Source organism: Crocodylus siamensis, chromosome 6 (genome assembly GCF_052110815.1).
Source record: "Crocodylus siamensis isolate JL-2025a chromosome 6, ASM5211081v1, whole genome shotgun sequence".
In the NCBI taxonomy this organism is placed as follows: domain Eukaryota; kingdom Metazoa; phylum Chordata; order Crocodylia; family Crocodylidae; genus Crocodylus; species Crocodylus siamensis.
The window spans coordinates 1,519,287-1,546,460 of NC_143400.1; the positions used below are offsets into that span (position 1 = coordinate 1,519,287).

A 27,174-nucleotide genomic window follows, 5' to 3' on the forward strand; every position below is an offset into this window, starting at 1 on the left:
TCACCCCTGCCACACAGAGGGACCTATAGATGGGCTTTTCCAGGCAGGGGCTCAAGGACACCCGTACCGCACGGGGGCTTCGTTCCACAGAAGCCTTGGGATTTCTCCCCAGCTCTGCCCCATATAGGGACCCTTCTAGGGGCTTCTACTTCATAGGCACCTAAGCCTCCCCTGCTAGATACAGAGGCATCCTCCCTATAGGGGCTGCTGTTGGGGCCTCCTTGGCAGTAGTGCCATACTTTATCTATCTGTATAGATACAGAGATATATCTATAACTATCTATCGATATAGATATCTATATCTGTGCAGATAGGTATCTAGCCATCTATATATCTCAAAAGATACATGGATATAGATATACATATTGACATGTATCTATATAGATATACAATATATCTCTATTGCATATATATAGATATCTCTAGATATATTTAGATACATGTCATTTTATTATGCTTTTTTTACTACATATAGATAATAGTAAAAATAAAAGTTAAAAATATAAGATATTTAAAAAATGTCAAAATATTATAAAAATATAAAATGAAATATAGAACTTTATTAAAAATATTTAAAATTTATAATACAGTATACTTTTTTTAAAAGTATACTCTACATACATATCACCCCCGCGCCTATAGTCCCCTATGGACATCACATGACTCCCCGGGCTCGCCGACTCACTTCCGCGTCACGTGAGGGAGGAGGGGCGGGGGTTCCCCGATCACGTGCCGGCAGCGCAGCGTTCTTCCGTCACATGACCGGGGAGGCCACGTGACCCCTGCCTTGCGCCTTCCCCGTTCCCTACTTGGTCACGTGGCGAAACCCGTCTTCCCTCCCTCTTCCGTGGAGTTCGCCCCGCCCCTTCCGGGTAGTGACGCGTACGGTCCCGCCCCCTCCCGCCGGCGCTGAGTGTCGCGGCCCGGCCTGATCCCGTTGCCGCGCCACTGCTATCATGGACCCGGCCGGGAAGGAGAAGGAGGCGCTGCAGTTGCTGGCCGAGGCCGACAAGAAGGTCCGCGGCTCCCAGTCCTTCTTCGCGGGGCTCTTCGGGTGAGTGCGGGCGGGGGGCAGGGCTTAGCTTGAGGGGCGAGGCCTAGTGGCGGGGGGTGGGGCCTAAGGGGTCAAATAGAGGGGCTATGGGGTGGGGGTGGAGCCTGGGGTGGGATGGTGAAATGGGAGGGGGCCCCGGGTTTGGGGGTGGGGCTTACTTGCAGGGGTTTGGGGGGGTCTAGCAGGCAGGGCAGGTGGGGGGGAGCTCACTGGCAGGGGTTGAGGTCCAGTCTTCTGGGGGGGCGGGGCTTGGGTTTGAGGGGGGAGTTGGGGGCACTCGGCCCCAGCCCTAGACCTACAGGAGGGCTGTGTTTAGGGTGAAGAATATGGGGGGCAGCTTGAGAGATGATGTGGGGGGGAGGGGCTTGGTTTTGGGGTGGGGTGTGTGGAGGGGTTGGGGGTAGGGCCTAGTAGAAGAGGGGGTGGGGGAGTGCCCCAGCTGGAGGGCTGGGATCTGCATTTGGGGTGGTGAAATGGGGGGTGGGTCCTAGAAGGCCAGGCTGGGGGGGGGCGGTGCTGTGGGGGTTGGGGAGGGGCTCAAGCTGGGAGGGTGGTACTGGTGGGGGTGGAGGCTGGGGCCCTGCAGGGGCTGGGGGATTGCAGAGAGTAAGCAGGGGCTGTGTCTGGGGTTTGCCTGGGGACAGGCTGGGAAGGTGGGTGCGGGGGGGAGGGGGGTCATTGTTCCATGCAGCCTTATGGTGGGGAGGCAGGGGATGGACTCCCCCACCCTCCCTCTGCAGCCTCTGACCTTACTGCGGGGTGACACGCCCCCCCTAGCCTGGGAGGGGTGCGCACGGTGTCACAGCGCTTGGCTCAGCCGGGGGGGGCCTGGAGGGGCTGAGGCCCCCGGAGTGAGGAGGGCAGGACTGGGCCCAGAGAGGAAGCTTTAGCTGTGGCGTGTGCAGGGGCCTGGCCTTGTTGCTGTTAGAACGAATGTTTTCTGGCCACCGCGGAGCTCGAGATCCCTGTGCTCGGGGTAACGATGCCTGACAGTAAGCCTCCGGGGTGCGGGCAGCCAGTTGCTGGTTTGCTTGCAGTCGGCAAATACGCGGCTGCCCGCTAAACGGGAGACCGGCTCCAGCCGAGGGAGACCTTGGCACGGCCACAGATCAGCCCTGAGCTCAGGCGGCGAATGCAAATGTGAGGCTGACTCGGGAGGGCCCCGAGGCGGGGGCGTTGCCTTTGGGTTTGGGGCCTGTGCTTCCAGAGGGAGCTCTGAGGCAGTGGGTGGGAGAGGTTGGAGTTGCCTTTGGGTTTGGGGCCTGCGCTTCCAGAGGGAGCTCTGAGGCAGTGGGTGGGAGAGGTTGGAGTTGGGGGGGCAGGGTCAGGGAGATGCCTCTCGGCAAAGCGTGTGCTGGGCAGGGGCACGTGATCGCTCGCAGACAGCAGGGAGCTGATAGGCATGTGGGGTGGGGGGGAGCGATGACTAGGACGGAAAGAGGAGATGGACAGCAAGATTTATTGCTGCAGAAATACCTCCACTCCCGACAGGCCTGATGCAGACACAGGCACAAGCTGTCCCGTAGCAAACCCCCCTCACCCCCAATTGTTTCCCCAGCGCAAAGGTCACTCGCCGACTTGTGAGGAGGTGGCGGTGGGGAGACCAGAGACAGTAAACAACCTCCGTGGCTAAGTCATGCGGTTCTCCCCAGGGGGAGGGGGAAAGCTGGCAGGACCGGTGAATTTAATCCCGTCTCAGCCGCTGGGTGGAAGGGCAGCAGCCTTGCCAGGGGGCGAGGGGAATGCGTGCAGTTGCAGTGACAAGGGATCTGTTGTCTCAGACCAACACAGCTATACAACAAGGAACACAAAAACACTAAAACTTGTGGTTCGGAGGCGATACCTTTCATTATACTGACTGAAAAGAGCCAGAAAATGACCTTCGTTTGCCAGCTGTCAGGCACAGCAGCCTTCTTCGGGCTGAGGGGAATGAAAGATAGCCAAAGTCCCCTTGGGTAGAAAATAAACTACAGACATCCATTGCAGCTTCCTTTGTGCAAAATTAAGTTTGTTTTCTACCTTAGGGGACTTTTGACCATCTTTAATTTCGCCTCAAGAAATTACCTTTTACCATCTTGAATTTCCCCTTGCAAAGAAAATACCTGTCTTTGCAAGCCCAGAAGAAAGGTAATTTTTTGGCTCTTTTCCGGTTGGTCTAATAAAAGGTATCACCTCTGAACAAAGAGTTTTAGTGTTTCATATTCTTCGTTGCGGTGGCTTTGTACCTTGAGGATCGTGGTCTTTTTCACCGGAGCCCCTTGATGCCAAGCAGGACCAGGGAGCTGACGTGGACTCGTAGAAGTTAGGGGCTGGAAGGGACCTCTCGAGATCATCGGGTCCAGGCCCCCTGTGCTCGGGTCACCCAGCACAAGTGAAAAGCTTTGGGAGGAGCAGCCAGGGGGAGGCTGGGGCTGACTTCTTGGCGGGAGAGGGAAGAGAGAGATGATTGCGGATGGGAAAAGGGGAGCCACGCTCCCCAGAAGAGGCTGTTCTTCCTCTGCTGTCCCAGGGTCTGTACCTGTGGCAGGCAGGAAGGCAGCTCAGCAGGCCGGTTCCTCTCGCATCCTACCGTAACCCATAAGTCTGCAAACCCTGATCTTGTTCATGGCATCCAGTACAGCCAGCAAGACAGCTCCCTGGAGCTCTTCTCTTGCCAAACATGGCTCCCCGCCCCCCCCAAAAAAAGGCAGAAGAGACAGCAAATGACAGGCACGCAGCAGCTGTAGCTGAGATTTTGGCAGTGGAACCGGGAAGGTTCTTTAATTATTCTGGAGTTGAAAGAAGCAGGGGAACCCCCCACAAGGCATTTGTCAGTGCAGAGCCCTATGGACTTGCACTGCTTTCTCTTGGATGCTTTAAACAATGTTCCCCTTTAAAAACACCTTCGAGGTAGTTTTTAATCGAAGCTGGTTTCCCTAGTGCTGCTTTTAGCGAGCATCCTAAATAAGTCAGCTGCTCTCAAAGAGAAGGGGGGGGAACCCCCGCCCCTGCACTCAAGGCATGTGTCAGCGCGGAGTCCTGTAGACTTGCGCTGCTTTATCTTGGATGCTTTTAAAATCTTCCCTTTTAAAACGCCTTCAAGGTGTTGTTTTTTTTATCGATGCTGGCTTCTCTAGTGCTGCTTTTAGCGAGCATCCTAGATAAGTTGCTGCTTTCAGCCTGGCTAAAACAAGCCGCCGGCACTGAACAGCCGATATCCCCAAGCCAAAACGTTCGATCCTCTGTCTCTGCGGTGTCGTGCAGGCACAGCTCCCCCACCCCCAAAATCTCACTAGTCTCAAAAGGCAGAGTGCTTAGATTGTACCCCAACGTAGTGGATGGAGCCCATCTTCTGCAGGCAGGACTTGGAAGCCGCCCCAGCGCCAGGCTTAGAAGCTTAGTCTGAATTTTGCTGTTTTCTGTAGAGAGGCTGTTGACAGCTTGTGGTGTTCACAGGCAGCAGCAAGGCTGACTCCAGTACTTGCTGCTGGCTCTTGCTAACTGTGAAAGTCAGCTCTGCCTAAAGCCAGCTGTGTCTCCATCCAAAGAGGCTGGAGCTGGGCTGTTCTCAGTGTGGGCGCACAACAGAACAAGGAGCAATGGGCTCAAGTTGCAGCAAGGGAAGTTGAGGATGTAGATCAGGAAGAATTTTCTCATTAGGAGGGTGGTGAAGCACTGGCACAGGCTCCCCAGAGAGGTGGTGGAAGCTCCATCCTTGGAGGTGTTAAGACCCGGGTAGACAAAGCTGGCTGGGATGATGTAGTTGGGGCTGGTCCCACTTGGAGCAGGGGGCTGGACTAGATGCGACCTCCTGAGGGCCCTTCAGCCCTCATTTTTCTATGATTCTGAGTGAGGCTTGTGACTTGCAATGATTCTCTGAAGACGGAGGAGTTGGAGGGGATCAGGGAGATGTGCTGCCTTTCTCTTCTAGCTGGGAGTACCAAGGTTTCTGCAGAGGTTTTGGAAGCGGGCTGGCTCAGAAGCTGAACAGAGGGCTATGGGATAGAGGCTGAACTTTGTACTTCAACTACTGTGAACAAATAGAAGGGCTTGTGGACTGCTTGGCCAGCTCGATGTCTCCCTCTGCGAGCTGTTTTGCAGTGGAGGGAAAGCTGGGTCTTGTGCGCAGGCGCGAGGATATTTAAAACTGAAATTCAGGGCTGGCTGCAAGTTGCTGCAGGCTGGTCTGCGCCAGCCGGGGCCATGGGTCAGATTTGACTCCAGGGTAAAGTTGAAATGCCTCTGCAGGGCAGTGATTCTTCCCCTGTATGCAGCACTGGGGAGTCCACATCTGCAGTCCTGTCTGCAGTTTCAGGCCCCCTGTGACAGAAAGGATGTGGACACATTGGAGAGAGTCCATCAGAGGGCCTCAAAAATGGTTGGAGGGCTGAGGGACAGGACTGGTGAGGAGAGGCTGAAGAAACTGGGCATAGTTGGTCTGCAGAAGGGGGGATTTGATAGCAGCATTCAACTGCCTGCAGGGGAGTCAAGAGAGCATGGAGCTGGACTGTCCTCAGTGGCGGCAGACGACAGAACAAGGAGCAATGGGCTCCAGTTGCAGCAAGGGAAGTTGAGGTTGGATAATAGCCCTCTATGCGATGCTGGTCAGGCCACAGCTGGAGTACTGTGTCCAGTTCTGTGTGCCCCATTTCAGGAGGGATGTGGACAGCACTGAAAGGGTCCAGAGGAGGCCACCCGCATGATCCGGGGACTACAGGGCAGATCCTACGATGAGAGACTGCGGGACCTGAACCTGTTCAGCCTCCACAGGAGAAGGCTGATAGGGGACCTGGTGACCATCTATAAACTCACTAGGGGGGACCAGAAGGGTTCAGGGGAGACACTGTTTCCCCTCGTGCCCCCTGGCCTGACAAGGAACAATGGACACAAATTATTAGAGAGTAGATTTAGATTAGACATCCGCAAGAACGACTTCACAGTCAGGGCGGCTGGGAGCTGGAACCAACTTCCTAGGGAAGTGGTGCTGCCTCCTACCCTGGAGATCTTTAAGAAGAGGCTTGATGACTACCTGGCTGGACTCATTTGAGTCAAATCTTTTCTCCCGCCCAGGTGGGGGGTTAGACTTGAAGATCTACAAGGTCCCTCCCGACCCCACTTCTGTGATTCTGTGATGGGAAAAACCTTCTTACTGGGAGGGTGGTGAAGCACCAGAGAGGTGGTGGAGTCTTCATCCTTGGAGGTTTTGAAGACCTGGGTAGACAAAGCCTCGGCTGGGATGATGGAGTTGGCGCTGGTCCTGCTTTGGAGTAGATGTGACCTGAGGTCCCTTCAACCCACATTTTCGACTGTTCTGTGACCCTTGTCTCGTGCATGTGCCTCAAGTGGGGTGCGAGCCATGGTACTTGGTCTCAGTTCTGAGCCTCTGCCTTGTGCTGTGAGCTCGGGTCACTTGCCCTCCTGCCTTCCACCCTCTTTGAAGAGGAGTCGGGGAGGGATAGGCTCACCCAGCCAACAGGGCTTCCATGGGGCTGTCGAGGGCTTTGAGGCTCTCAGATGAGAGAGGGGATAGAAGTGATCGTTCTGTCCCCTCTGCTCCCAGCTCTCACTCCCCTGTTGCCTCTGACTGCAGGTTTCTGCAGCCTGCGTGGGGAAAGCAGTGAGACATGGTTGATCTCCCAGTGGTTAAACACCCATACCCCAGCACTCTTGGGCATCCAGGGGTTTCAGTAAGGTCAGTAGGTGAAGGTGCTGGTTAGCAGGTCTAACCACCCCCTGGGCTATTTTAATGAGCTTATTTTAATGAGCGAACTCTGCCCTAGCTTTGCACCTGCCCCCAAGCTGATGGTCAGTTCTTCTAGCTACCTCATGCCAGCACATTGGCTTGATTCCCTGCACAGAGCAGGCAGAGGAGATCCCCTTGAGGCCCAGGCTCCCCCCACGTGGTTGACCCCAGTTTGTTTGTTTTTAAATGGGTTTGCATCCGTGAAGCTTTGGCCTGGCGTACCTCTCAAGTCTTGACAGAACGGATCGGAAGGGGCTGGGAGTGACGCGGGAGTGACGCAGGCGTGTGGCACTTTGCAGAGCCTGTGGGTTGGGTTTTGAGTGACCCTGGGGCTTGCCTTCATCACCTTGCAGATGAAGGGGTCTTACTCAGGCTCCTGTGTTCTGGGGGAGGTAGTGACACTCATGGCTGAATGCGTGGAGTGGTGGGTTTTCCTAGATGGGAGACCTTAGAGGGCGACTGTGAAATCGGTGCCTCTGGCAAAGCTTCTCTGGCCAGCGTCATGACGAAGCTGCTGTCGTGCCTGTGGCCTGGGCAGCAGCTTGAGCCTGCCCAGTGCAATGTGTGACTGGTGCCTGGTTCCCTCCACAGGGGCTCCTCCAGGATAGAAGAAGCATGCGACATCTACGCCCGTGCAGCCAATATGTTCAAAATGGCCAAGAACTGGAGCGGTATGTGTCTGGGTGGCTTCCTGCTGCCCTCTTTCCACCCCCCTTTGCCTTGCACTGGGTTTGAAGCCCATGCTTTGCCCCACACCTGAGTCATCCTGTGAGGACAGCAAAGCTTTTGGTTCTGCCTTGCCAGGCCAGGCTTGGGGCAGGGGGGTGAAGGCAGAAACCACAGCCAGAATGGAGGTGCAGGGTAGGGACCGGGCAGTACCAGGGCCTGACTTGGCTTTGCCTGGCACCTGGAGCTGCAGCTGAAGTCAGTGGGAACTGAGAGATGGGGTCAGGGATGGTCAGTGGGAATGAGCCCCCAGCCTCTTTCCACGGGAAGAGATTTGCCTCCCTTGGGTCCTGTCCTGTCCATTCCCCCATGGCAAGAGGGGAGGGGTTGTCTGGGCCCAGGTCAGCGATGACTGTGGCACTACCAAGTCCCCAGAGCTCAGGCCCAAGAGGGGGGCTGCTCACCATCCCCACTTGCCCCCCTCCAGCTGCTGGGAATGCCTTCTGTCAGGCTGCTCAGCTCCACCTGCAGCTGCAGAGCAAGCATGACGCAGCCGCCAACTTTGTGGACGCTGGCAACGCCTTCAAGAAGGCCGACCCCCAAGGTAAGATGCTGCTGTGTGCACTTTCCCAGGGCTCTGGGTGCCCAGGAGATACCATTGTCCCCACTGCAGTGGGGAAAGGAGCCCAGACTCCTGGGACCTGGAGGTCCAGAGCACCTCACCTTCCTTCACTTGTAGAAACATCCCCTTCTGTCTGGACCCCTTGGTTATCAAGGGAGGCAGTTGCCTGCCAATGCTGCAGGCCTTGCTTAGCCACCAGGCCCGGATAGCAGTGACCCTGGAGGGTGGCATGTCTGTAGGGTGACATGCTGAGACATGGCTCTGTGGGGACACCTGTAGAACCTGTCTGCCCTGTTGCATCAGTGGCCATGGCCCAGAGGAAGCCTGTCCCAGACCACGCAGCATCATGCATGAATCACTTGTTGCTTTATGTAATCTGTCTGAATGTCGTAAGGCTGCCCTGCTTCCCCGGCCCCCTCTCAGGCAGCTTGCAGTAGGTCTGGCTGGTCGGCGGCCAGCCATGGCTGCCAAAATCAGCGTTGGGCAATGGCAGGTGTGGGGGGGTGTAGATTAGCTGGCTGGGCTGTGGTGCCTGACCGGGCTGTGATCCCAGCTTGTCAGCAAGGGCTGTGTCCTCTGTCCCACATGGGCACGCAGATGGCGAAATACAGAACAGGAAGGATGATGGCGAAACCCGCCGGTTTAGACACACATGCACGCATGCCAGCGCTGGGATCCCAAAGGCCACGGAGTACTTCTCTGCTCTGGCCAGCGATGGCAAAGAGCTGCTAGCACCGAGTGCAGCAGTGTCAGCTGGAGGGGACTGACCTGAGGCGTAAGGGGAGAAAAGCCCACCTGTTAGATTCACGGGCGACTAATTGTGCACAACTGCATAGGAAAGAGACTTGGAGGGTCCTTGGGGAGATCTTGCTGTAGAGGAAGGGGCCAGGACTCTGGAGGGCAGGGTGTGATCTGGGCCCCCTCTCCCTGTCTCTGAGTCACCCCACGCAGCTGAGGTCCCTTCCCTCGGCCGTGCGCACAGCACCAAGGCTGCTGTGCTGGTTGGGGGGGAGGTGTTCCCCACGCAGTGATCGTGTCTGGGGCGAAGCCTGCAGAGAGAATGCGGCTGCCCAGGGAGAAAACAGGCTAAATCCTTGGGGATTTACTTTTAATCTGTGGGATTTGTGGCCTGATGAGCTGGCCGATGGAGAGCAGCTGACGTTTGCTTTGCCGGCAGCAGTCTGGAGGCACGGGATGGGGGTGGGAAAATTGTGGCTGGCCCAGTGGCTTAGTGCATCTGCCTCCTCTTATCCATGGGTTCTTTCCCCATCTTCTCTGCTCTGTCCTGGTCTCCCCCCACCCACCCCAGGTAAGGAGGGGGGTGGTCTTAAGGAAGCCGGTTTTGCTCAGTAACCGCCTCACCAGCTCCATGAGAGGGAGCACAAGGGAAGGGATGTGGCGGTGTCTCGGAGTTGCTGGGCAGGTCCAGCCAGGCGGACTTCAAGCTGGGCGACACTCCAGCACCCGAGGCTGTCAGCCCTGGGTGTGGAAAGGCATTTGGATCATCTGTAGGGCTTCAGATAGTCCTCAGGTGAGGCCACACTGCTCGGCTCCATCAGCCCAAGCTCCCCACCACTTCAAACCCCAGTGCTACAGGGTGGGGGGCAGGAAGGACCTTGGGGTGGAACAGGAGCCATTGCCATGATGAAGCCGATACACAAACGCTAGGGAAGCAGATAGGCCCTTTTTAATACGGAGGCTGGACTGACCAGTGGTCACTGCTGGCTCTTGTGCACTGATCCCGGGGCTTGCAGCACGGTGGGTTCTGTTCACGGATGCCGAGGCCAGAAGGGACCAGCGTGTCTGTTTAGTCTGAGGTGGGGAATCTCCCTGGGACTCTGCAGGCAGCCCCCACCCAGGCTGATCGAGGCACAGATCTGAGTGGGCTGTGTGCTTCCGGTCTCTCCTCCCCCGACCGCCACTGGCTTCCGCAGCAGCTGCTGCCTGCTCCCCCTGGCAAGCCTGAGAGTTGGGAGCAGCCAGAAAAATCTGCCTCTTGAAGCTTGGCATTTCAGGCACCGTAAAACACCGCCCACGTCGGAAGGGCGCCGCTGAGACCAGCTCCTCCAGAGGCTGCTGCTTCCTACTCGGTCTTCCTGTCCCCAAGAGCTGGTGGGGGGCTTGTGTTTTGAGCTACCTGGCAGGGCACCCTTGGCGGCTGGTCCTTTGGGACCTTGTTTCATCCCTTGCTTGGGGCGGGGGGATGGCAAGCACCCCCCCACCCTCCATGCTCAGCCTTTCCATTCTTCCCTGCAGAGGCCATTAACTGCCTGATCAGAGCCATCGAGATCTACACAGACATGGTGAGCCTGCCTCCAAGCTACCCCTTGCTCCTGCCTCTTCCCTCGTCTGAGGGGGGGACGTTGTTGGGGCTCTTCTGACCCTGGGGACATTGTTCTGTTAGGGGCTTGGCCTGCCACTGACCCAGCTCCGGTGATTTGTGAGGGTCCTGGACACTTGAGGGACTGGTAGGGGGTTGCATAGCCTCTGGGTGACGGCTTCAGGCCGAGCGGCCTCTGGATCTGCCTCTGCCAGCCAGCACGGGCACCGTGGCAGGCAGCGCCAGCAGCTGTGAGAGTGGGTTGAATCTGACCGGAAACCTCAGGAGCACCTGGGGCAGCTCCTAGGAGACAGCAGCTGAGTGAAGAGATGAGCCTCAGGGAGATGTACTGATTGTCCGTCTGTGCCCAGGGCCGGTTCACCATTGCCGCCAAGCACCACATAACCATTGCAGAGATCTACGAGACGGAGCTGGTGGACATCGAGAAGGTGAGCAGGGGCAGTGGAGACCACTGCAGATGTCCTGGCCAGTGCCTGGGTGGCCATCGGAAGAGTGTGGGCAGCTGCTGTGGGAGCCTCCATTGCAGGCGTGTGGCTGGTCACACCTGGGTAGTCCTGCCTTGGCTCGTTGCCTGCTGCCCCCAGAAAGCTGGGGGGTTCCCCTGACCTTGTCTCTCTGGGGCAGCGCTGGGGATAGTGTTCGGGCGCCAGCCTGGCAGATGGCTTCAGGGGCAAACTGCCTGTGCCCATGCCGCTGGGGCAGGCGGGCTGAGATTCTCTGCCCAGTGCTGTCCTGGATGTCATCCCCTCTGCGCTGCCTGTGTTCCCAGCACTCACGGCCTTTACCTTCCTCCTAGGCCATCGCACACTATGAGCAGGCTGCCGACTATTACAAGGGGGAGGAATCCAACAGGTAAGACTGCAGCTTTGTGTGCATCCGTGAGGGGGGATCTGTGCCCTACAAGCGTATGGGCCTGTGGTCTTGCTGAGGGCGGGTCTAGGACTCCCTGGGGACAGCCTCTGTTGCTTCAGAGGGAAAGTAATTTGCACACCCCTTCCACCACCCCGCTATGCTCTGAGGTTGGCATCATGGCTGTGCCTGTGCCCATGTAGCCACCTAGGAGGCTGGGAGCTCGGCTGATTGCTCACAGCGCTCTGGCTATCGCTCCCCGGAGAGTGGAGGAGGCTGCTTCTCCCCCACTCGGGTGTGTAGCCGGGCCCTTGCAGAGCTGCGGGAAGGACTCTGGGAACCAGCTGTGTCAGCTAGAGCAGGGTCCTTGGGCTTCCCTTCAAGTCAGGGAGGGGGTCAAGGCTTGTCATACAGCCATCAGGTGGGTGGGGGGTGCTTCAGGCAGCACTGTCTGTGTCCTAGGTGCTCCCAGCTCATTCCCAGCCCCTGAGCCTGTCTTCCCACCTCTCTCCCTGCAGCTCTGCTAACAAGTGTCTGCTGAAGGTGGCCACGTACGCAGCGCAGCTGGAGCAGTATCAGAAAGCCATTGAAATCTATGAGCAGGTCTGTGCTGGGCCAGCTTCCCCCTTCCCCTTAGCCCTGGGGAGAGTCTGTGAGGCTGGAGCTACCAAGAGCTCCCTGCTGCCCCACTCATGGATGGCAATGCCTTGTCTCCCTGCAGGGCAGGGTCGGGGTGGGGCTTGAGCAGCAGTCACAAGAGCTGCTATAGATGGGGTCAGACCCTAGGTCCATCCTGCCCAGTTCCTGGTGTCCCAGGGCAGCAGAGAGCGGCACTGGAAGGGAGTGTCGGGGTCTGAGCAGGGTTTTCACCTGTTCCTCTCACTCTCGCAGCCATCAAGGGTCCAGGACATTGCAACCCCAAGGCCGTGCCCTGCTCTCCTGCGCTCCGCAGCCCCCAGTGATGCCCCTTTCTTCCCAGCCCTTGTGTGGATCTGACTGAACTCTCTGCTCCCCAGTGTCCTTTCACCCCATGTGGGAGGGAAACAGCCATCCTGGTGTCAGTGTTACACTGCCAGCCTGCTTGTTTTGTGCTGAGACCCCTTGTTCTAGTCTAGCAAGAGATGGCCAGGAATAGTCCCCTGGGACTGTGTTTCCTCTCCACCCCCCCTTAGTATGGTGTAAACCCTTGTCCTGCCCCGCCCCCCCCCTCCCCCCAGCACTTCTATCCTAATCCAACCGGGTCTGGCCTCACCAGTCTCCTCCCATAGCACCAATCCCCCTTGCTGTCCTTCTCTGCACCTTCATCAGCTCTTCCCTATCCCTTTGAAGGTGCAGGGACCAGAGCTGGTTGCAGTATTAGAGCTGTGAATGCACCGTGAATAGAGGGTGGAGCAGGGGCGATGTTTGCGCTGCTGTTCCCTGGTAGGACTCTAACCCCTTGTCCCTTCCTCCCATCTCAGGTGGGCACCAGCGCGATGGACAGCCCCCTGCTGAAATACAGTGCCAAGGAGTACTTCTTCAAGGCTGCCCTCTGCCACTTCTGCATCGACATGCTCAATGCTAAGGTCGACCTGCCTCTGTGCTCCCTCATGCCAGGAGGGGGGTGGGCACAGAGCCAATGCCTGTGGGGGCCCAGCCTCTAGTGTGAGCATAACTGCTCTGGCCGGGCTGACACAGGATACTTAGTCTGGGGCTCTCAGATGAGCAGTGAGGCTTCCCCATCCATCCTCAAAGAAAGGGCATTTTTGCTGCCACCTCACCTGGAGCTGTGTGGGGTAGGGGTCTCTGTTTGTTCCCTGCCAGCAGCCTGCCAGGCTCTGCAGGGAGTCATCTCGCTCTGCTGCGTAGTGCCCCTGGTGCCTCTGTGTAGCCGAAGCGAAGGGGAAAGGAGCCGGGGGGAGCAGTCTCCTCCCCCGCCCATCCCAGGGAAGTGGGGTCCTGGGCCCGGGGAAATGCCCCTGTTGCCCTGCAGATCGCAGAGCCGAAGCAGCCTGGCCCCTCTCTCTGCTCTTACCTGCCCTCTCTGCTTGCAGTTGGCCATGCAGAAGTACGAGGAGATGTTCCCGGCCTTCTCGGACTCTCGGGAGTGCAAGCTGGTCAAAGTGAGTGGCTCAGGGGACTGGGTTGGGGTGGTGGGGGGCTCACCTCAGAGTTGGAGCATATCCTGAACTCATGGTGCTCTCCTCTCCCTGCAGAAGCTGCTGGACGCCCACGAAGAACAGAGCATCGACAATTACACTGACGCGGTGAGTGAGGGTGGGACCTGGGGCGCGGTCCTGCTGGCTTCAGCACCCCAGACAAGGCCCCCTCCTTCCTTGGCTAGTGCATCTGCCTGAGAGTTGGTGCTGAAGGCTGTTTTAACCCAGCCTTTTTACCTAGCGGCTCTCCCCATAACCCCAGTCCATCTCCAACTACAGCAGAGGTGGGTGTTGCTGTCGCCCACTTTACAGCTAGGAAAACCAAGGCAAGCGTCGCCCCAGCTCTGTCTCCTGCCTCATGCTCTCTTGGAATGAGTGGCCTGCATTGAGTGCCCCCCTGCTAGCCTGTCCGCTCTCACTCCCCCCTTTCCCTTCCCCAGGTAAAGGAGTACGACTCCATCTCGCGGCTGGACCAGTGGCTCACGACCATGCTGCTTCGCATTAAGAAGACCATCCAGGGCGAGGAGGAGGACCTGCGCTAGGCCCCAGCCCTCCACGGCAGAGCTGTGCACGGATGGGGAGGGTGGGCGGGGGGGTGGGCAGTGGACTGGAACAATGTATATTTAACCCCTTTCACCCCCCCTCTCTGCACCCAAAGAGTGTCCCATGGCGCTGGCTGCTTCCTCTTAGGACCCCTCTGCTCTTTCCAGAGCTCCCTCCTGGCTGTACATGATTCTTCCCACCCCACCCTCCTCTATTTAATAATGTAATATATTCCCCAGAGCTGCCCCTGCTCATGCTGGCTTTGACAAACACCCTGCAGCCTGGGCCATACCCTGTCCCCGTGCTGTCCACACCCAAGGTTTGGACTCTCCTTCCCCCAAACCAGAGCAGGGCAGGGCTCCCTGCGGTGCCCAGCAGGACCGTGGCTGCGCTAGGCTAGGCCACCTCCCAGCTGAGGCAGACATGTGGGGAAGATGGTCTCTGCTACCATCCCATTACACCCCCAGTGCGCTCTTTCCCGGCCCTCTGATCTCTGGGAGGGCCAGCCCACGCTGGTGCCCCTCTCCCCTGCCTTTTTGAAGAGCTGGAAAACCTCATGTCCAGCATCTCGGCTGTCCCCCTCGCTACTGGGAGACCCTCTGCTATGTCCCTGGGTCGTGGCTCCCTTCCTTCCCAACCCCCTGAGTGCAAGCTGCACACACTGGCTCGAGGAAACGTCTCTCCCTTTTCATGCAGCTACAGCCAGGTCTGGGGACGTGGGTCACGCAGAGCCCCCCCAGGGGCTGGGAGATGCTCCCCCTCCAGCCTGGGTAGCCAGCATAGCACTTAGCATCCACTGTGGTCATGACCTGTTGCCTGGTTCAATCCCTTCTCCTTCCATTCAGAGTAGGCAGCAGACAGGAGGCGGCCGAGCCGGGAGCACCGTAGGCTGGGAGCTTGGGATTGTATGTTCGGCGCCTGCCAGCGTGGAAGGTTTTGTTCCTGAGGGCGGGATGCCGGCGTATGCTCCGCGGTTGCTCCCAGCCTCGCGCCCTGTGTCAATCAAACTCAGTGGGATGGGGACGGGGCTCCTGTTGCATGTTTTCTCGTCACCCCTCTTGCTGACTGTAGTAATTGCAAAGGAAAACAAATAAACCCTGCATGAGCAGAACGGAGTTGTGGCCCCGGGGGGTTTCTGATGCACTTCTCTCCCCTTCCCCACAGTTGTGGCTCTAGCCCTCCATTCAAACCACAGTAGTTTGCCAAATGTGCTCCCCTGCGGGCACTCATCTGTTCGCCCTCCTTGGCTGGCACCAGGTCCCCCTCTCCCCGCAGAGGACTTGGATTGCTCTCTGGCCCCTGTAGCGCTGCCCAAATTAACCAGCTTCTAATTGCAGCAACCTGTGAGTCATGGCAGGGACGCATTGACGTGGGGCTGGGGGTGAGAGGCATGAAGGCGGTGGAGCAGAGCCCTCTTTCCTGGTCACATCTGAGTCACCGTGTTGGGAAAGATCAGGCCCTGGTGCCTCCGTGAGTAGAGGTATAGGATTGTAGGAAAGAGCTGGAAGGGTCTCTAGCCCCTAGCAGCCCCACGTCCTGGCAGCGAGGGTCTAGTGAGGGATGAACCTGCCTCGGACAAGACCCTTCCAGGGTAGACGAACCCATAGCCTGTCCGTGTGTTGGTCTGCCCTGCTCCTGGTGCAGTCAGGGATGAACTTGTCCTGAGCGGGGAATGAGGTCCCTTTGCAGCTAGAAATATGAATTCCCTGTGCCAGGGGCTGGTTCTCTGCTTTGACCTTGGGCAGGGTGAAACGGCCCCTCTGCCGCTCCAGCTGCCTGGGCACGTGTCTGGCAGCCCAGATGGCGGGCAGGAGGCAGCCCTGGCCTCTGAAACTCAGCGGGTTTTATAAGCTGATGCTTCCCTTGGTGGTCCTTGACCTTTGTAGGCACATGGAGCCCCTTTTAGACTAGGTGCCCCTGGGCAAATTCCAGCTGTTGGTTTTTTCCACTACCAATAATAAGTCCTGTTGCAAAGAGCTCTGATCACAGCAGGGCAGGATACAAAGCCTCCTTTCCCCCGGGGAGCTCGGCTCTGCTGCCCCCCAACCCCTCACCAGGCCGGTGCCCCCGCGCTTCACTTTCCCTGGGCACTGCCATGGCAAGGGGCTCATGCTGCAAGAGCAGCCTCCAGGCTGGACCATGGCATTGCACCATCACTCCCCATGGTTGGTCATCTAGCATTGCTTTATGTTGGTCAGTAATCAACAATAAGCAGCCATTAATGATTGATTAATTAGTAATTGGGAAAGAATATATAGTAGAGTCCTAGAGGAGTAGGGCCGGAAGTGTGGAAACATTAATTAATGGCCAGTGGATAATTACTACTTGATTAATCGTCATCATTGATGGTGCAGCATTGCTTTATGTTAATCCATAATTAACAAGCAGCCATTAATAAGTAATTAGTAACTGGGAATGACTATATGGTCAAGAATGCTAGAGGAGTAGGGCTGGAAGGGTCAAAGCATATTAAGTTGATGGCTGATCAGTTATTTCTAGTTGATTAATTATTCATCATTGATCATACAGCATTGCTTTATGTTGATTAATAAATGGCCATTAATAAGTAATTAGTCACTAGCAATTAATATTTAGTCAAGTAGTCCCAGAGAACTAAGATTGGAAGGGTCAAGACATTTATGGGGAATGAATGATTACTAGTTGATAAATGAGTAATTTAATCATCATCATTGATTGTATAACATTGCTTTATGTTGATCAATTAATTAATCGCTATGAATAAGTAATTAGTGATTGGGAATGAACATGTATATAGTCAAGTAGTCCTAAAGAACTAGGGCTGGAAGGGTTACAAAATATTAAAATAATGGCCAGTGAATGATTACTCATTGATCATATAGCATTGCATTATGTTAATTGACAATTAACAAGTGTCTGTTAATAAATAATTAGTACTTTAGAATGAATATATAGTCAAGAGACATAGGGTAGTAGGGCTGGAAGGATCAAAACATTAAATGAATAGCCAATGAAGAATACTAGTTGATTGATTTAATCCTTCATTGTATAGCAGTGCTTTATGATGATGATAATCAGTCATTTATGAACAAGTAATTAGTCATTGGGAATTAATATATTCATCAACAGTCCTAGAGAAGTAGAGCTGGTAGGATTAAAAAATATTAAATTAATGGCCAATGGACAATTACTAGTTAATTAATGATTAATCTTTGATCCTATAACATTGCTTTATGCTAATTGATAACTAACAAGCAGCTATTAATGAATAAGTAATTGAGAATGAATATAGAGCCCTAGAGCAGTAGGGCTGGAAGGGGCAAAACATTAAAGGAATGGGCAGAGAATGATTACTAGTTGATTAATGATGAATTAATCATTGATTGGATAGCAGTGCTTTATGCTGATCAATACGAGAGATCATTGGCGAGAGAGGCAGCGAGCTGCTGGGAAGAGATGGCCTCCACCTCTCCCCCCTGGGGAGGAGGCTCTTCTCAGCCGGGCTGGCTGACCTGCTCCACTGGGCTTTAAACTAAGCCCGCTGGGGGATGGGGGGACTGCTGCCACTGCTGGCCCGCTGAACGGCCCTTGCAAAGCCAGCACACCAAGGCACTTAAGGGAGCCCACCCCTGCCCCAGCCCTGGCACAATCTGTGGGCAAGGCAAGAGCCCCCAAGGGCACACTCGCCTGCCTGTACACTAATGCCAGGAGCTTGGGTGTAGCTCTCTATGTGAAGGAAAGCTACATGTCCCTGCAAGCTGATGTTGGTGACCAGCATGGACAGCTAGAGACCCTCTGGGTAAAAATTCGTGGGGAATACGGCACAGGGGACACAACGGTGGGAGTCTACTACAGACCTCCCACTCAAAGTCCTGAGCTTGACCAGGAGTTCGCCCGGGAACTGACTGAGGCCGCTTGCTCCAGGACCGTGGTGGTCGTGGGTGACTTCAATTACCCGGACATCTCGTGGGAAGATCACTCAGCAAAATCCAAGCGGTCGCAAAGCTTTCTCTCGTGCGTGGATGACCTCTACCTGACTCAAGAAGTCTATGGGCCAACGAGAGGTAAAGCGCTGCTCAACCTGGTACTGGCTATGGGGGATGACCTAATCGGCGACCTAGTGATCGATGGGAAGCTGGGTGACAGCGACCACGAGCTGATCACCTTCACCCTCCGCCATAAAGCTGGCAAGTCAGTCAGCAACACAGAAGTCCTTGACTTCAGAAAAGCCGACTTTGACAAGCTCAAGAGGCTAGTCGGTCAGGCCCTCAGGGACCGTGACCCCAGGGAGAGGGGAGTTCAAGAAGAGTGGTTGCTTCTCAAGGAAGCGATCCTCAGTGCACAAGCTAAATCTATTCCAACACGGAGGAAAGGCAGCAGGAAGGCACAGCAGCCCCCCTGGCTCTCCAGGGACCTAGCGGACCTCCTGCGGCTAAAAAGGAAAGCCTACAAAGGATGGAGGACGGGATTCACCTCCGAGGAGGATTACTCCGCGCTGGTCCGGTCCTGCAGGGAGCAAACCAGGAAAGCCAAGGCTGCAGCTGAACTCCAACTAGCTTCAGGCGTCAAGGACAACAAAAAGTCCTTTTTCAGGTATGTGGGGAGCCGGAGGAAAAGCAAGGGCAACGTTGGACCCCTGCTAAACCAGATGGGGCAACTGACAACTGACGCCCAGGAAAAAGCCAACCTATTAAATAGGTACTTTGCGTCAGTCTTTCATCAGTCACACGGGATGCCCATGCCTGCTGTGGGACAGGGAGATCCGGGTGATGGGGATCCCCTACCCTCCATCAGTGCTGACCTCGTGAAGGAACACCTTGAGAAGCTGGAGACCTTCAAGTCAGCCGGCCCTGACAATCTGCACCCCAGGGCACTCAAGGAGCTGGCGAGCGTCATAGCCCAGCCCCTGGCACGGGTCTTCGAGAGCTCCTGGCACTGGTGTAGTGCCCGAAGACTGGAAGAAGGCCAATGTGGTGCCGATCTTCAAGAAAGGGAGGACAGTGGATCCAGCTAACTACAGGCCTATTAGCCTGACTTCTATCCTGGGGAAGATCCTAGAAAAGTTTATTAAGGAGGCCATCCTTGATGGACTGGCCCAGGCTAACATCCTAAGGGACAGCCAGCACGGGTTTGTTGCGGGTAGGTCTTGTTTGACCAATCTCATTTCCTTCTATGACCAGGTGACCCATCACCTGGACGAGGGAGAAGAGATTGATGTCACATATCTTGACTTCAAAAAAGCTTTTGATCTGGTATCCCATGATCACCTCTTGGCCAAACTGCCCAGTTGTGGCCTTGGCTCCACCACGATCCGCTGGCTGGGAAACTGGCTCCGTGGTCAGACCCAGAGGGTTGTGATTGATGGCAGTCACTCATCGTGGTGCCCTGTGACCAGTGGGGTCCCCCAAGGCTCTGTCCTGGGACCCATCCTGTTCAACATCTTCATTAACTATGTGGACATTGGAGTCAGGAGTGGACTGGCCAAGTTTGCCGATGACACCAAACTTTGGGGCAAAACATCCACGCCAGAAGATAGGCAGGTGATCCAGGCTGACCTGGACAAGCTCAGCAAATGGGCGGACGAAAACCTGATGGTGTTTAACACCGAAAAATGCAAGGTTCTCCACCTTGGTAGGAAAAACCTGCAGCATCCTTATAGGCTCGGCAGTGCTACGTTGGATAGCACTACAGAAGAAAGAGACTTGGGGGTCATCACTGACCACAAGATGAACATGAGCCTGCAATGCGATGCTGCGGCTAGTAAAGCGACCAAAACGCTGGCGTGCATCCATAGATGCTTCTCGAGCAAATCCCGGGACGTCATTCTCCCTTTGTACTCAGCCTTGGTGAGGCCGCAGCTGGAGTACTGCGTCCAGTTTTGGGCTCCACAATTCGAAAAGGATGTGGAGAAGCTTGAGAGAGTCCAGAGGAGAGCCACGCGCATGATCAGAGGTCAGGAAAACAGATCTTACGATGACAGGCTGAGAGCCATGGGACTCTTTAGCCTGGAAAAGCGCAGGCTCAGGGGTGATCTGATGGCCACCTATAAGTTTATCAGGGGTGACCACCAGGATCTGGGGGAACATCTGTTCACCAGAGCGCCCCAAGGGGTGACGAGGTCGAACGGTCACAAACTCCTGCGAGACCGTTTCAGGCTGGACATAAGGAAGAATTTCTTTACTGTCCGAGCCCCCAAGGTCTGGAGCACCTCCATTGAACACCTTCAAGAGCAAATTGGATGCTTATCTTGCTGGGATCCTATGACCCCAGCTGACTTCCTGCCCTTTGGGCAGGGGGCTGGACTCGATGATCTCCCGAGGTCCCTTCCAGCCCTAATGTCTATGAAATCTATGAAAATACGCAGGCACGCACGAATTAATAAGCAATTGTTCATTGGGAATGAACATATATAGTCAAGGGTCCTGGAGGAGATAGGCTTAGAAGGGTCAAAACTTTGCATTGATGGCCAATGAATGATTGATTACTACTTGATTAATTACTAATTAACCATATACCATTGATTGTATGTACTAATTATACCATACTAATTGGTTGTATGCCCGGTGCTCTTTCCTGCCAAGGCAGGGGGTCGGACTAGATGATCTTCCTCGGTCCCTTCCGACTCTAGTTACTATGAAACTATTGCATTACGTTGCTAATAAGCAGCCCTGAACGAGATTCAGTGAGCGATTACTAGTGGATTAATGATGAATTAATCACTGGCTTGCTGATCGATAAGCGGCCATTAACTAATAACCCGTGAGTCAGGGGCGTCGGGCCGGAAGGGGCAGCAGACGCCAGGGCTTGATTACGAATCTAATTAATGAACGCTAACCAGGTCCGTAACTACTGCAGGCAGGACGGCGCCGGAGCTGCGCGCGCCGCCCGCCCGCCGGCGGGGGGCGCTGTGGGGCCGCCGCCCGCAGGCGGAAGTGGCTGCCGCCAGGTGGGCGCGGTGACGTCAGGCGCGGCGACGCCCGGGCGGAGGCCCCCGGGCCGGGGCTGCCCGCGGCGGCGCCTGTGCCGGGATGGCGGCGGCGGCGGGTGCGGGATGCCCGCTGGCCGAGGACAGCTTCACCCGCTTCTCGTCGCAGAGCAACATCTACGGGCTGGCGGCGCTGGGGGCGGCGGGGCCGGGCGGGCTGCTGGTGGCCACGCTGAAGGGGAAGGTGATCCACTTCCGCTACCACCACCTGAGCCACGGCCTGCGGCCCCTGGCCCGCGAGCTCCAGTTCACCTACATCCCCGGTGAGCGGGGTCAAGGGGGAGGGGCTAGAGAGCTGCAGGGCACCCACATCCCGGTGAGCGGGGTCAGGGGTCAAGGGGGAGGGGCTAGAGAGCTGCAGGGCACCCGCATCCCGGCGAGCGGGGTCAGGGGTCAAGGGGGAGGGGCTAGAGAGCTGCAGGGCACCCGCATCCCGGCGAGCGGGGTCAGGGGTCATAGGCCACGGCGGGGGTGGTCGGACGGCCTCCCCAGCGAGCGGGGTCGGGGGCCGCACGCGCCGGGCGTTGAGCCCCGAGCCGCAGCGAGGCCTGGCCTGACGTGGGGCTCTGCGGCCGCTGACAGTGGACGCTGAGATCGTCTCCATCGACACCTTCTGCAAGTCGCCGCCCAAGCGGGGCCTCGTGGTGGGAATCACCTTCATCAAGGTACGGGGGCCGGGGGGTTTCCCCCCACTTCCCAGTCCTCCAAGGGGCAAAGCCTCCCGCCGGGAGCCGCAGCTGCAGCCGGGCGGGCACAGACCTGTCCTGGGCTCTGACTGATCTGCCCTGATACCCCTGCCCCCCCGGGCAGGTTGCTTCCCCCCGCGCCTCCTGGGAGCAGCGCAAGGAGAGCTGCCCCCCATGGGAAGGGGGATCCTGCTCTGACGGGAGCCACGCCAGCCTCCACCGTGACCCTGCCCCTGTCTCCCCCCAGGACTCGGGAGACAAAGCCACCCCCTTCCTCAACATCTACTGCGACTACGAGCCGGGGTCCGAGTACGACTTAGACTCCATCGCCCGTGAGTGATGGGGTGGCCCCAGGACCATGGATTGCACCAGAGATGGGAGTTTCCTCTCCGCCGCGCGCCCTCGGGCCTGGCAGTACGCTCGCAAGCCAGTCTTGCTCCCTGTGCTGTTAGTCGGACAGTCCAGGCGCCGACCCCCCCCGGATGTTCGTGGGTGCAGTCCAGCAGGCCGGCTGTCCAGCACCCCCTCGCTCCCAAATGTCTTTTCTTCCTTTAGGGACTTGCACATCCATTACTTTCCCCCTGACGATCAGTCGATTGATTTGAATCGTTCCGTTTTCACGGTTGGCTTTTCTGTGACCCCGTCTGCACGACCGCCCCCAGGCTGGCAGACTTGCCTTATTGCGCTGTCTCTGGGCCCCGCAAGGCATTTGCATTCATTTTGCAAGTGTAGCTGGTCTACGTTTATTGCGCAATGCGCTTTGTGCATTGTGTGCTAATTACCGTGTATATGTGGCTGGTCTCCATTTATTGCCTGATTCACCAGTTCAGTTAGTTGTGTATTAACTGCTAGGTACGTGTGGACGGTTTACACTTAGTGTGCAATCTGGCAGTTAATTGCGTACTAATTACTGTGCACATGTATCCGGTCTCCATGTATTGCACGATTCACCAGTTCATTGCATACTAGCTGCTGTGCACATGTGTCTGGTTTATATTTATTGTGCGATCCACCAGTTAATTGCATGCTAATTACTGTGCATGTGTGGCTGGGCTCCATTTATTACACGATTCACCGGTTCATTGTATGCCAGCTGCTGTGCACATGTGGCTGGTTTACACTTATTGCACAATTCACCGTTCTGTTTTGTGCTAATTACCGTGCCCATGTGGCTGGTCTACACTTATTGCACAGCTGCCCAATAAATGGCATGATGTATGTAACGTGTAGTGCAGGGGCCTGTCTCAGTGTGCATCTTCCCACCGTCCTTGACAAAGTTTCTACTTGAGTGAAACTCACAGAGGTTTTAACGAGCTGGGGAGACTGTGCAAAGCCTCATGGGAGTGGACACTGCTTCCAGTGGGACTGGCTCCAGCCCACCAGCCCCCTGGCTCTGGGGGCCTGGGAGCAGCCTCTGCGGGGACTCTGGGTGACCGGGGCAACTCCTCATGGGCCATGTTGTCTCCTCCCAGAGAGCTGCTTGAATCTGGAGCTGCGCTTCACCCCATTCCAGCTCTACCACGCCGAGTACGTATCCTGCCTGGCCCTCCCTGCCTGGCACGCACCCACCCCCAGGGCACGGGGGCCCAGCCTGCTTCCTACAGGCCTGTCTTGAATGGGGGAAGCATCTGGGGGCTGGGGTTTGCTGGCCTGGACGGTCGTGGGCCTGGCAGCCTACCAACCTCCCCCTGTTGCCTTGACATCTTTTCACCCCAGAGCTGGGCGCAGCCTAGTGGCATGCGTAGAGCCCAATGCTTGGAGGGGGTGGGCTGCCAGACCCAGGGGCTGTTCTGTGCATGTGTGTGTGTGGGGGGGGGGGGGGGGCAGGAATGCACAAAGAGGCACAGACCGGAGGGTCTCCTCTGCTCTCCCCAGAGTGTGCGTCAGGGACCAGCCTGAGACCGTCTTTCTCCTCAGCGGGAACGACCCCTGCATCCACCTCTACAAGGAGGTGAGTGGATCACGGCGGTGCAGGGGACAGAGCTGGCATCCCCTGGCTGGGTGGGGGGTCACATTAGCCCCAGTTCGGCCCCTTGTATGGGGGGCTGTGCTGGCCCCTGGTGACGCTTGGTACTTCCCTTCCCCCCCGTCCCCCCAGAATGAGGGGCTGCACCAGTTCGAGGAGCAGCCCGTGGAGGATCTCTTCCCCGAGCTCCAGGAGCTGCCCAGCAAGTAGGAGAAGGCAGAGGAGCTGGGCGGGGGCACGCCCACGAGCAAGCATGTGCACACGTGGGGATACAGTGCCTTCCTGGCTGTGCTGGCAACAGCCCCCTCCTCATTCTCTGCCCATCGGGGGTCTGTGGGGTCCCCCTGGCTGGCTGCCCCTCATCTCAACTGCCCCCTCCTCGTGCCTGCAGCGTGCTGTGGCTGGACGTCTGCAACCTGCCTGGCTCTGGGCAGCGGCTCACGGCCCTCGGCTGCCAAAGCGGCTATGTCCGGGTGGCCTGGGTGGACCAGACCAGCAGAGGTGAGCCTGCGGGCAGGGGCTGGGTGGATGCCAAGGGGTTGGGGGATAGACCCCCGCACAGCCCCTCCTACCCTCTTTGTTCCCCCCACCTCTGCAGTGGTGCTACAGAGCTGGAGCATCCAGCAGGATGGGCCCATCTCCAAGGTCCTGGTGTTCCCCCTGCCCCTCCAGGAACCGGCCCCCAGCAGTAAGTGTGGCAGGGAGCAGGGCTTGGATTGGGGGCTGGGAGTGGCAAGGCTCAAGGAGGCCACAAGAGACCAGGCCCAGGCAGGCAGGAGCTGCCTCAGCTCTCTGGACACCTGTGTACATCTCTGCGTGCCACCAACCTTGTCTCCCTCCACCCAGGTGACACTGAGGACCCACCACAGGGCTACAGCGTGCTGGTGAGCAGCACCATGGAGCTGACTGTTGTGTACCGGTGGGTGCTGGGAGTGGGGTGGCGGGTGTCCTGGGGATGTACGGAGGAGGCTGGCTCAGTGGGGGGGTCCATGGGCTGAGAGCAGTCCAGGGCACCTCTGAACCCCCATCCCACACAGATGTGGTTGGAGCCAGCCACCTACCCCCCACTTCCCTATGGTCCCCCCGGCTCACGCCCCTGCCCTGGCCCACAGGGACGTGCTGCGCCAGGGCCTGGGTGACCAGCTGGTGCTGCCAGGCAGTGACCAGTATGACAGCGTCCTCTGCGCCCTGGTCACTGATGTCGACTTTGATGGTGCCCACGAGATCCTGCTGGGCACCTATGGGCAGGTAGGTGGTGCCGGGTCGTGTGCCCTTGCGTGCAGGCATGTGCATGTGAATGCAAATGTGCATATGTTTAGGTGTGCTTGCGTATGCTTGTGCATGCTTGTGAGCACGTATGCGCTTGTATATGCATAGGTACACATGCTAGTATGTATGTGCTTGCATCCATGTATGCATCTGCTTGTATGTGCATGTGCGCTCACATGCATGTGTGAACGTGCATACTTGCATGCAAGTGTTGTATGTGCACACATGTAAATCCCAGTATGCGTGTGCTTGCATGCATATGAGTGCATGTGCGTGCTTGTATGCGAGTGTTGTGTGTGCATGCGTCCTTATGTGCACATGCATGCATGCTAGTATGCATGTCTGCATGTATTCTTGCATGTACATGCATGGGTGCATGTGTACGTGTGTGTACATAGGCCCTCTAGAAAAGCTGGAGCCTGCCTGCGTCTCTTCCAGCTGTAGGGGATGAGGTTTGTTGGGAGGGTCATATGTCATAAGCGGGTGGAGGGGCTGCCCAGGCATGTAACTGGGGCAGGGGAAAATGAGGCAGAGCCCAGTGCTGGCTCCTGCCCCCCCTCCCATGTCCCGCATGGGAGGTGGTGTGAGGGTGGGGGGCTCTGGCCCCCACGGCCCCTCCCCACGCCCAGCTCCTCTCTGCCCTGCAGGAGCTGCTGTGCTACAAGCCCCGGGGCCCGGGGGCCGAGTTCCAGCTGTGCTGGCGGCGGAGCTTCCCCAGCCCCCTGCTCTCCCTGCTCTACGCTGACCTGACGGGCGATGGGCTGCGGGAGCTGGCTGTCGTCTGCCTCAAGGGGCTGCACGTCCTGCAGGTAGGCCCCTTGCCCATGCCCGGCAGCTCCCCTCCCTGTCCCAAACATCCTGCCCCACCCCAGAGGTGCCTGCGTGTCTGCGCCAGGGCAGCCCTCCACTGCCCCACTGGCCAGTTGTGGATCCTCTATCCCTGGAGGGGTTCAGGGAGGTGGGGCACCCTGTGGGCATGGCCTTGCCTGGGCTCTGTTCTGGGGGGCTCTGGGCCTTTCTGGTTGCCCCCCATCTTTCTGCTACAGGTGTTGGGGTTTTAAGCCCCCACACAAGTGCTGGGGCTGGGCTGTGCCAATGCTCCTGCTGGCACCAACCCCGCAGGGTCCTGGTTGGGGGGTCTTGCCCCCACACTCGGGCTCAGCTAGACGCTGCACTGGGGCAGGAAGAGATTTTCCCCCTGCTGCGACTGGTCCAGACTGGGGGGCTTTGCTCTCCTCCCCAGAGCTGGGCAAGAGCCATCCAGGCAGGAGGCGGCTCTCGGGCACGTACGGCCCTGAGCACCCCGCCCCGTTTCACCCTCGGCCCCAGCCCCCAGGGCAGAGGAGGGAGGACAGGGGAGCCCCTGGGAGCTGGCAGGGCCCCGGAGCTGCTCACCCTCATGCTCGTCTTCCCCCCCAGCACAGCCTGACGCAGACGGCGCAGCATCTCCTGGAGCGGCTGCGCAGCCGCGTAGCTCGGCGCTGCCCCCGGGAAGGGGAGACGGGGCTGGAGTGATGCCCGCGGGCAGCTGGGAGCCAGAGGGCTCGGGGCCACGGGACCTTATGCTTTGCAGACGCGCGCCTCCCCCTGGCCTTCCTGGAGCAGCTCGGCCCCCGGACTCCTGGGTTCTCAGCCCCCGAATGTCGCTCCCCCGGCGGATGTAAATGCTCATTAAACCCCCTTCCCTGGACCGCGTGCCCTGTTGACGCTTCCCTGCCCGGGTTGGGGGCCCGTGGCCGGGGTCTCAGCAGTGTGAGGGATCGGGCCCTCCAGGGAGCTCCAGCCTGTGCGACGGCCTCTGCTGCGCCTCCTGTCTTGAGGAAACGGAAGCCCGGAGCGGGCTCGTGGCTGGATCCCGGGCCCCGGGGTGCCCACTCGAAGTTGAGTGGAGACCCCCAGTGCTGCCTCCCTGGCTGCACCCCTGGAGCGAGGGAGCCTGATCCTGTGGCCAGGTGGGCCCAGTTCTCACTGCCCTTGGGGGGGGGGCAGCTGGCTCTATTTGCCCCCCTCTAGAGATGGGACGGGGTGAAATCTGCCCCCTGGGGCAGCCAGGCCCCTCATCTGTATGTGCTGCGCCCACAGCCCATTGGCTCCAGCATCCCAGCGCGTGCAGCTCCCCGGACCAATCAAGGCCAGGCGATTTGCATATTGGCAGGAGGAGGGTGGGGGGTATGTCACCATGGGAACGGCTCCCGCTGCCTGGAAACGGGGAGGAAATGGAGGATTCTGGCACAGTCGTTGGGAGTGGATGGTTTTTAACAGCCTTTGGCCCTCGTCTGCTGGATGGGGGGGTGCTGCCCCCTGCCCTCTGGGTCACGGGCGCAGAGCAAGCCAGAGACTTCTGGCACCCCCAG

The 27,174-nt window shown here is 57.6% G+C and overlaps 2 protein-coding genes across 5 annotated transcripts; both read left to right on the top strand.

Annotated features, from left to right (window-relative positions):
• Positions 1-867: 867 nt before the first annotated feature.
• Positions 868-15,050, top strand: NAPA (NSF attachment protein alpha). Of its 2 annotated transcripts, none has more exons than XM_090052969.1 (11): positions 868-1,054; positions 7,368-7,447; positions 7,930-8,046; positions 10,321-10,367; positions 10,756-10,833; positions 11,202-11,257; positions 11,773-11,857; positions 12,715-12,819; positions 13,288-13,356; positions 13,450-13,500; positions 13,833-15,050. In XM_090052969.1, exons 1-11 carry the CDS (start codon positions 957-959, stop codon positions 13,932-13,934), a joined length of 888 nt encoding a protein of 295 aa, XP_089909095.1. In that variant the 5' UTR covers positions 868-956; the 3' UTR covers positions 13,935-15,050. The 2 variants fall into 2 exon arrangements, with proteins under 2 accessions (XP_089909095.1, XP_089909096.1); XM_090052970.1 differs by lacking the exon at positions 868-1,054 and adding an exon at positions 2,172-2,194.
• Positions 15,051-20,879: 5,829 nt separating this feature from the next.
• On the top strand, positions 20,880-26,508 carry KPTN (kaptin, actin binding protein). Of its 3 annotated transcripts, none has more exons than XM_090054408.1 (12): positions 20,880-21,162; positions 21,482-21,564; positions 21,833-21,917; positions 23,058-23,112; positions 23,461-23,536; positions 23,684-23,757; positions 23,943-24,052; positions 24,150-24,239; positions 24,398-24,470; positions 24,664-24,799; positions 25,468-25,629; positions 26,245-26,508. In XM_090054408.1, exons 1-12 carry the CDS (start codon positions 20,943-20,945, stop codon positions 26,482-26,484), a joined length of 1,404 nt encoding a protein of 467 aa, XP_089910534.1. In that variant the 5' UTR covers positions 20,880-20,942; the 3' UTR covers positions 26,485-26,508. The 3 variants fall into 3 exon arrangements, with proteins under 3 accessions (XP_089910534.1, XP_089910535.1, XP_089910537.1); XM_090054409.1 differs by having other exon boundaries at positions 20,882-21,162; positions 26,240-26,474; XM_090054411.1 differs by lacking the exons at positions 20,880-21,162; positions 21,482-21,564 and having other exon boundaries at positions 21,834-21,999.
• The last annotated feature ends 666 nt before the right edge of the window (positions 26,509-27,174 follow it).

Bases quoted from the DNA above. Each gene is read 5' to 3' on its own strand.
- NAPA (XM_090052969.1), top strand. From the start codon at position 957: ATGGACCCGGCCGGGAAGGAGAAGGAGGCGCTGCAGTTGCTGGCCGAG. The intron at 8,047-10,320 runs GTAAGATGCTGC...TCTTCCCTGCAG, and splicing joins CAAGAAGGCCGACCCCCAAG to AGGCCATTAACTGCCTGATC. The intron at 11,258-11,772 runs GTAAGACTGCAG...CTCTCCCTGCAG, and splicing joins AAGGGGGAGGAATCCAACAG to CTCTGCTAACAAGTGTCTGC.
- KPTN (XM_090054408.1), top strand. From the start codon at position 20,943: ATGGCGGCGGCGGCGGGTGCGGGATGCCCGCTGGCCGAGGACAGCTTC. The intron at 21,163-21,481 runs GTGAGCGGGGTC...GGCCGCTGACAG, and splicing joins CCAGTTCACCTACATCCCCG to TGGACGCTGAGATCGTCTCC. The intron at 24,471-24,663 runs GTGGGTGCTGGG...CCTGGCCCACAG, and splicing joins GAGCTGACTGTTGTGTACCG to GGACGTGCTGCGCCAGGGCC.